At 30.5% G+C, this 9,270-nt stretch overlaps 1 protein-coding gene across 4 annotated transcripts; it reads right to left on the reverse strand.

The window, feature by feature from the left end:
- Positions 1–855: 855 nt before the first annotated feature.
- Positions 856–8,299, reverse strand: LOC116770187 (bifunctional coenzyme A synthase). Of its 4 annotated transcripts, none has more exons than XM_032661556.2 (10): positions 8,228–8,299; positions 7,686–7,855; positions 7,404–7,584; positions 7,003–7,179; positions 6,454–6,602; positions 5,874–6,074; positions 5,532–5,620; positions 3,747–3,912; positions 3,161–3,343; positions 856–2,619 (listed from the first exon to the last, which is right to left on the reverse strand). In XM_032661556.2, exons 2-10 carry the CDS (start codon positions 7,848–7,850, stop codon positions 2,431–2,433), a joined length of 1,500 nt encoding a protein of 499 aa, XP_032517447.2. In that variant the 5' UTR covers positions 7,851–7,855; positions 8,228–8,299; the 3' UTR covers positions 856–2,430. The 4 variants fall into 4 exon arrangements, with proteins under 4 accessions (XP_032517447.2, XP_032517446.2, XP_032517445.2 ...); XM_032661555.2 differs by having other exon boundaries at positions 8,146–8,295; XM_032661554.2 differs by having other exon boundaries at positions 8,142–8,293.
- Positions 8,300–9,270: the final 971 nt, after the last annotated feature.

The raw sequence follows: 9,270 nt of genomic DNA on the forward strand, positions 1-9,270 counted from the left end.
AATGTATTATTATTTAAAATACTTATTTTTTTTGTTACATCTTCAAATATAATAATGTTAAAGGGGACAAGGTATAATTATTAATTTTTTGCAAAACACAATTGTAACAACAACCTTCCTCAATTCGGAATATTCAAAGATTGATGAAAACATTTTAAGTACTCATCAAAAACTGATTTCACGAAACCAATGAAAAAATTATAATACAAATGTTATTATAGCATAAGTAGTTTTCTAAAAAGGTTAATTTTCTATTCAATTATTATTACTTATGTTGTTGTTATCTTTTAATTACTTACTATGATTTCAGTTCTTAATGTATCTTCAGCATCGTTAATAGTCAAAATATCGTTCTTTCCCCTTACAAAATGTAGTATCATTAGTGACCATAATATACTGCCTCTAACCGACATCATTACTTCTAGATATTTAAGTTGAGAGTGAATGTAATCTGGACTTACATTCGTTATTAAAGTGAAAGGATGGAATAATGTAATTGTGTAATCCAATACTTGGGTTTCCATATAAAATCAATTAATGTTTCTTCTATATGATTTATATATTAGATAAATAAAGTAAAATGTTTTTTTTAACGGTTTTTAAACGGTTAGGCGATTTTTGACGTTAATTTTCACTCCCAGTCAGCTGATCATTTACTACAATTTGGTTACTTTTTAAAAAACAAGACGACAAAACACGATAAAGGGCAGTCAGAGTTGCGTGTGACAACTTGTATATCATGTGAATGTTGTATGTGTATTAGTTTTATATTATTTAATATGACTAATGACGTATCATTACATATTTACAGCCATTACGGTTTTTGGTTTGGACGAATTGAATTAAAAAATATAATGATTGAACATATTTTATTTTCAAAAATAAGAAATATATTTTCAACATAACGTCTAAGTATAAGTTTTATAATAATAATTCAACAATGCTTTGATTTTTGTTATTTAATAGTAGAAATATGACTTGAATTTTTTTATAAACTTGTGACACTTTTACTTGGTGTCCTTGATGACATTTCATAACAAGGAAGGGAACAATAAACTTGACCTGTTTTAAAGTTATAACGAAGTAAAAAAAAACTTTAAGAAAATCGAGGGTTTAATCAGGCTGTTGTTTATATTTTTATGCTATGTTTCATTCACACTCATTCATATTATTGTCTTTCTTGTTAAATGCCATTAATTGGACAATTGTCCCATCTGAAACATTAGTTTCAAGTTTCAACGAATCTCAACGAAACGCTGTCGGTGCAAGAAATCGTTAACAATTGAAGTTCGGTATTAAATAGAATGTTTTAAAAATAAATCTTAATGCAGAAAAATAATGCATTGCAAACAACATTTTTAATCTACCATAATAACAATATCACACAATACACTTATGATTAAGTCTTATTCTACATCACCGCTGAAGCTTTAAACACGTTGTAATGTATATTTATTATTTAAATTTCTTATATTTTGTATATTATTTCATTTCACACCGAGGAGGTTTGTGCGAAGGCTGTATCCAAGGCACAATTTACTAGGTCAAGCTGCGAGGTTGTCCATCCACTGACCTTTTGAATAGATTACACAAGCCTGGACCGTCATCATCATACTATCTCCTACTTTTCTAATTTTCCCTGAACACTAACCCACAACTAGCAATGAGTCCAGGTTTGAAACAGAATCGCTGAACAATAATATGTAGGCACATTATATTAACACAGGCACTTATTGCTCGGAGAAGGAAAAAATTTTAGCTCTTTCTTTCGAAGCTCTTGAAGACATGACATAGCAAAAGCTTTCTTCATAAACCGTCTGCATCGGTAGTCAACACATATTCTATACTCAGATAATCAATAATATATGAAATTGGTGCCTGATTTAGTGTTTGTTCTCTAAAAGTTAAACATAATTGACTGTTCTGTGCTTTGTTAAAATAACCAGCCATTACCAACATTTCCGTTCTCTTAATAACAATTATTATGAAGGTTGTTTAAAACAGGTACAACTACCAATTCTGCAACTGAGAGTGGCGGAGGAAAAATGTGACTGGAGTATCAGCGAGACCAGACAGCATTATTCAGCAATGGAAACCAGAGACACAACTTTAGAGTAGAGTTAAGCGTCACAATCAGAAGGTCAAAGTAAATAGAACAGGTAAATAGTCCTCTGACTAGAAGTTACCACTGGTTGGTCATGATAATGCTGGTGACATGAATGGTGACTACTAAAGGTTAAATCAATTCGATAAATATTCTTAAATTTGAGGTAAACTGTAGTAAGTTAAAGATTTTTTGGCATGATAGTACATTGACTTATTTACTTTTTCAAACTATGACAATACCTATACTTTCCAATATATTTTCAATCCAAAACTTATAACATTATATATATTGTACATACAAGGTATTCCGGAATCATAAATTAATCATTGTAAATATATCTGCAGGTTTTCCCATGCGCGGTCCACCTGGCCCTGGGTGTGTTCGTAGCTCCAGTATGGACTGAACACCACATTGGCCAGAGCCACTTGCTCCTGGTTCGAAGGTTGGGCACTCACGCGCTGTTTCGCCTCCACTTCTGATAGGTTATTGCGAGCCTGCAGTCTTTTTACCGCCTGGATACCAAAAATTAATTAATTTGATTATAATTTTCATAATAGGTAACAATGATACAAAACTTCAAACATTAATAAGTTTAATCATATAGTTAAAGCGAGGAAGAATTTTAGGACTATAAAATATTTCTTGCTCTATTTCAAGTCAATCATTAGAAAGTCATAGAAATAATATATACACTACATGCAGCACATAATATGTTTGCAGGCTCTATGGCCCATTCCTAAACTAACCTAACATCCAATACAAGCCAGCTTTTAGTATATCTTATATTTTATATACACATTTTTTTTTTTCTTTTATATAACAAGCACGCAAAAAGTTCGAACAACATAACCAAAAATTAAATCCTATAAGCCAAACAAAAATCATTATTATAATTGGCCTATATTTTTTGCACCAAAAACAATAGCAAAAAAATGTCACAATATATTAAACCTTATTATGTTGTTTTAATTTTGAATTAAGCTCAAGAAATCCAATATTGCCCCAAAAATGCATGGTCGAATATTGTTTAACTTTTTGAATGGTATAACCAACCTCCTCCGGTGGTATGATGACCGTCCAGAGCTGATGGCAGTACTTGTACCACCCGGCTTGCACCATCACAGCGGCTTCCATCACCACAACTGAACTACCAGCTTCTCCTAACGCCTTGATCCTTTTTTGCGCTTCTTGGATGACAGCCGGCCATACTAATGAGTTCAGTCGCTGTAATTGACTCTGTGGAAGATTTTGTAAAGATATAGATTATTATTTATCTTACTATGTATTTTAAGACCCGTCTCATGCTTGTGGGATCTCTTTAAAATGAGTTTGTATATGTATATAACGCCATGAAACATATTTATTATATTTTAAATATACATATATATTACATTAATCAACGGACTCTACGTAAAGTGTTACATCTTGTCATACCTTTGTAATTTTCTTTAAAGTAATTTATTTTATATGTGACATATGTAAAATATATTTTGCACATATGAAGATCCTAGCCTTAGAACTTATTTCAAATACGTATTAAAGAGAAAATTTTATTACATCTTTTTATTTCAGCAATAAAATAAAAAATATATTAGAAAATCAATATTCCTTTTAATTCCAGTCATATCTATCCACTAACCTTATCACTGAACACAATAGCTCCCAGTTTCCGCCTGTCCACCTCCCCCCCATCAGTAATGACGTCACTTCCGAAACTCTCAGCGATGGTATGATTCAATGGCAGCCCAGGCTTGTATAGTTCATGAGCTATGACGTCGCAATTCAATATGGCTGCGCCTTTCAGTCTGAGGAGAGAATATTTCATATTAAACAATGCATAAATATTATAATAACGCAATTAATTGTTATTCTATATATGAATGAACATATAGAAAAAAATGTTCTCAATTATGTTCAGAAATGAAATAGTTTGGATACACGAAATAATATTTGCTCCCGTGATATTTAGTTAGATAAATTTGATTTTATTAAAATTTCATACTACTTTAATGAGATCTAAGATTTTCGCGAGTATTAATTTAAATGAAACTAGCATTATTCGGATTTACTACGTTTCGTTTCGGTTACTTTGCAGCAACCGTGATCACGGGCAGACAAGGTGTGAGGTGAGGCACGAAACGTCGGGATTATGTAGTTTTTAAATAATAAAATCCGCGTAGTAAATCCGAATAATACTAGTTTCATTCATACTACTTTATTTAATAGAGCGTTAAATAAAAAAAAAGATAAATATTCACTAATTAAAACGAAACATAAAAGATATTAGATAGACTATTTTCCCAATACTATACTATTGTCTATTAAGATAAATGAAATTGTAGTGTCAGTTTTGTGATATCGATGTAATCATTTTTTTACTTCTTCTTCTTCCTGGCAATTATCCCGGCTTTAGCCAGGGTCAGCCAGGGTTTTTTACTTCATGCATATGAATTTACAGGGTTACTGGTTACGTCGACCTGTACCCGTTAATGGCTTGTAGTTTACATCATTTCTGACAGATCTCATTATGAATAGACAACGTACGTAAGTGATTTCAAAACGTACACAAAACATTATTACATACTAATTTCTACACATCATTTTTCTCACTTACACCTGCATAAATAGTAGGGCGTCTCGCTCGCACACACTGCATTAACCCTAACGAACAATCGGAATGGGAATTTTAAATTTAGGACCTGGCGAATCCCAGGTAAATTTTTTTTTCACAATTTTTTGCTAAAATCCTAGACCGTTATATTTTCGGATAGCTGATGAAACGTAGATATTATGTGCGGAACAGACGCCATAATATTTTTTTTAAGATATCCATTAAAGAAACATAAACTTTACAAATTTTTATAAATCTTTTATAGTTTTAATCGGCCACAACGACTTACTTATCTATTTATCTTATAATTTTGGTTATTAAGGTGATAAAGCATCTTATTTTACATGTAAAAATCAAAAAAAAGTTATAATAAGAAATACACATTTTACAATATCTAAGCTAACAGCCGAATATAGAAAATTTTTTGGTGAAAAACCTGTCAATGAATAAAATCTGTCAGAAATGATGTAAACTACATGCCCTTAACGAGAATAGGTCGACTTAGCCAGTAACCCTGTATATTTGGTACATACACCAAGATAACAATTTTTTCAATTTTTGTCTGTCGGTTTGTTTCGGCTATCTCTGAAATAGCGGAACCGATGTTGACGGGACTTTTATTGGCAGGTATCTGATGTAATAATGAGTAACTTAGGGAAATTTTATTTCAGAAAAAAACTTTTTTTCTGTATATCTGTGTGCACAGTATTTAGTTAAAAAAATTAATTGTTTTTTTTTTACGCAGACGGAATCGCGGGTAACAGTTAGTATATGAATATGTTAACATATTCATACTCATAGGTTTAAACCTACTTTAACTTCTCCGTGATACTGCTCTTTCCACTGGCTATGCCACCAGCTAGACCAATCACATATGGGTGCTTCGGTATATTGGGGTTGGGCTGAAATATTTTAGACATGACTTAATACAGATTAAACAACAGCTGACAATAAAGTTTGAATGGCAGGTCTGGTATATTTTTAATACAACATTATAATCTTTATTTGACAACACAGTACAAGTACAATCCTACATCATCTATTTTAGAACTCTGTTTAATTTTTATTTACAAAAAAAAATAATTAAAAAATTAATACGATAAATGAAATAATTTGATTTGTACATTTTAAATCTATTTCACAACAAATGCTTACCCGAGGTTCTCTTAGAATGGTTCCCAGCAACCTCATCCTTTGATTACTCGAACTCAGCTTGGCCTCTTCCTCATATGATTGCTGGTTTGTGTCTTCAGCGAGTCCAATAGTATACACATCCAGAGGATTTAGTCCATTTTCTTTCCGTTTCTCATTAACTTTGATCGCACCTCGACTCGTCTCTTCACTGACCACTAATAACTAACAATATTAATCATTAATTTTGCCTGCAGATTTTATGTAAGTGATTTTTAATATGAAATGTTTTGATGCGATTTTACATACATGCTGAATATACACTGATTTTCATTAAATCCTATAGATACCAATAATTTTTTTTTCTTTTGTAATGTGTATTGCTGTTAGCCCTGCGCCTTTTACAGCGCCACCGGAACAGAATAAAAGCAGTGATATAAATATGAATAAACAAAAACTGACCCAGTATTCTTTATTCTTCGGTAAGTAATATTTGCATATAATAAAAATATTAACTCTTATACCATGTTATGAATATTCAGTTATTACTCAGCCACACAAAATATATTATTTTAAATAAAAATATATATTTTTTGTCACTAACCTGAAAATGAGGGTCATCTTTGGTCGGTCCATACACATCTTGGATTGGCAGAACATTGTATTCTAAGTCGGGATTTATATCAGTCAGGAAGTCTAACACCGCCTTAATTCTTATCTCGATCGGTTGAATTAACTCCCATAATTTCTTAGCTACAATTACAGTAATAATATCACAATTATGTCATTTAATATGGAGTTATTATGATAACAAAGAAACTTAATTAAACAATTACATACAGCATTTGGGTGTAAGAAACTGTAATATCCTTACTACTAGTTTGCACTCACAAACTAAACACAGCCAGTTTTCAAGTTTTCATACAAATTTATTTAACATAACAGTCTCAATATATATAGTTGGCAGAAAACTGTAAACTGTTTGCTTAGTTTGACAGTGTGAATTCATGATAGAGATAATAAAGATAAATCTCTTAAGAAATACACTCTGAAGCTGCTTATGTAATTACAATTTCACCGTGTTATATTATTTAGCGCAGTGAATACGATGTATGTAGAGATATGAGTGAATTGAACATTTTTAAGTGCTTACATTGTATCATATCGAGGTCGGTGACACCGACTGTGACATGTTTTTTAGCTCGCAACACAGCCTGAGACAACAAAATCTTATGACCGTTGTGCAAACGATCGAACGTTCCTCCGAGTGCCACATAATCATATACCTTGACATCTTCCTTCACATCTTCGCATGCGTTTTCTTCATTTTCTAATAAAATGACATGAACATAAATATGAATAATTACAACAAATAAATTTTCAAATAACATAATTTTTTCATACATAGTATTTATATATATGTACGTAAATCATTTTAATGTTTGCAAATAAAAAAAAAATCTACCATAGCATTAAACTTAACATATACCATATTTTCTATACTAAAAACATTATATTCAATATTCATTCCAATTGTGGAACACATCTACTTACCTACACTTTCAATATCTACATTTTCTCTTATATTTGTTAGTGAAAACTTCAAATTATCAACTTCATTTGCTAAATCTTTGTCATACATTATCAACTCTATTGCGTTATTGGTTGTGATTTTATTTCCAGTCTCCCTTGGTTTCAACATCAGTCTTATATCTATCTTCATATTTTTTGGTACCTGCATGATATTGATCATCATATATTATTTGTTAAATTCTCACTTCTAACACATTAAATAAAATTTACTATGACTAAATACGAAATTAATAAATTACCAACCTTAGAATATATATCAATAATTTGTTTATTTACAATTGACAGTGTGCTTTCTGGTCCACTATTAAAATTAATATATAAAACATTTTTCACACACTTTGATATTTTCGAGCAAAGTTTATGAGCCTTCGCAGCATTTGAAATGAAAAGTATTCCATTATTGGCCATTGGTACTGCAAGAGTACATAAATAGTTAAATACATGAAGTGAAAATGAATTACTGTAATGAAAACGAGACCAACCTGCCTTATTATAATAAATGATACAATAATATGAAACAAAAACCGACAAAAGCAACACGATAGTGGGAATACTAAATAAAGAAAGCGGCATGATAAGTCCAAAGGTTATGTACAAAAATGTTATACTTTTCTTTATTTATCTGGTAAACTAGCAAACATTACGAGATTCTAATCTAAAATGCAACAAGTCTGTGTCATAATTGAGAATTAATATTACCTACACTCATCATATAATTATAAAGAGCGGACACTTTTATAAAACTCGTATACAAAGATTATTTTTACTGTGCAGTTTTGATTTACCTACTATATGTAGACGAGCTAGGTATAATGTTTTGAATACTGCAGTCACTGTCACTACTCATTTGTCAATGTTTAGTAGTCAGTACTCTACTGCCATCTGCCAACGTGAGATATTGTCAAACTGTTATCTGCAAAATATAAGTTCAAAAATAATTGATGTGTGTGAAAACTTCTAAAGTTCATGAATTGATATAGGTTCCATATATTACCTTCTTCAATAATTAGAGGAATATTTATTCTTAGAATTGTACATAGAAAAGGGTAAATATTTAATTATTTAGTTATTTTTAAGGAAACTTTACTAGTTAATGCAATTTATGTTTCTTGATAATAACTACCTAGTATTGAATAAAAACAAAAATCATATGCCTTAATTGTCATCTAACTATTATACTGGCTCGACTACGATACTTCTCCAGTAATCAAAGAGTAAGAATGCTATACATCATTTTGTAAAATAGCTGATACTCTTACACTATTGGACCTATGTTAACCAAATATGGTTCATTCTCAAAATCAAGTTTGAGAGCTTTGATGAAACAGAGGGACACAAATACACACAGACATCGACTTTAAATTTATAAGACCTCAATCACCTTTTATAATTCGGATAAAATAATATTTTTAGTTTTCTTAATAATCAATTTCGGAGTAAGCAAATTTGTAATGTATTTTTTATCTTCAATGTTTGTTCTTAACGGGAAAAAAGAAAATATTTACGTAATTTTCCATATCCACCTTTTCTTAAAGTATCTGATATATTATTATATCAATATTACGATTTATTTATTTGGCGTTATAAAGAAAGTATAAAGGGAAATAAAACATTCGATTAAGTATTTAAGTTTATTTAAAAAGGCCACAATTTTGTTACGAACAATTAATTACATCACTGATTGTACCAAACACACATAGGAACGTATATTTTAAATTTTTAAAGTTTTTATACTTAATCTAATAACGCATACATTTTCGTGAGTTACACACTGGGAATTCGCTGTGGCTTTGATTAATAATATTAGCTATATTGTATACATATCGAA

This window comes from Danaus plexippus (assembly GCF_018135715.1).
Source record: "Danaus plexippus chromosome 13 unlocalized genomic scaffold, MEX_DaPlex mxdp_15, whole genome shotgun sequence".
Lineage (NCBI taxonomy): Eukaryota > Metazoa > Arthropoda > Insecta > Lepidoptera > Nymphalidae > Danaus > Danaus plexippus.

Excerpts from the sequence above, each read along its gene's own strand:
- LOC116770187 (XM_032661553.2), bottom strand. The coding sequence starts at position 8,015 with ATGCCGCTTTCTTTATTTAGTATTCCCACTATCGTGTTGCTTTTGTCG. Across the intron at positions 7,585-7,685 it reads TTATTGATATATATTCTAAG|GTACCAAAAAATATGAAGAT; the intron begins GTTGGTAATTTA and ends AATATCATGCAG. Across the intron at positions 2,620-3,160 it reads TCATCATACCACCGGAGGAG|GCGGTAAAAAGACTGCAGGC; the intron begins GTTGGTTATACC and ends TTTGGTATCCAG.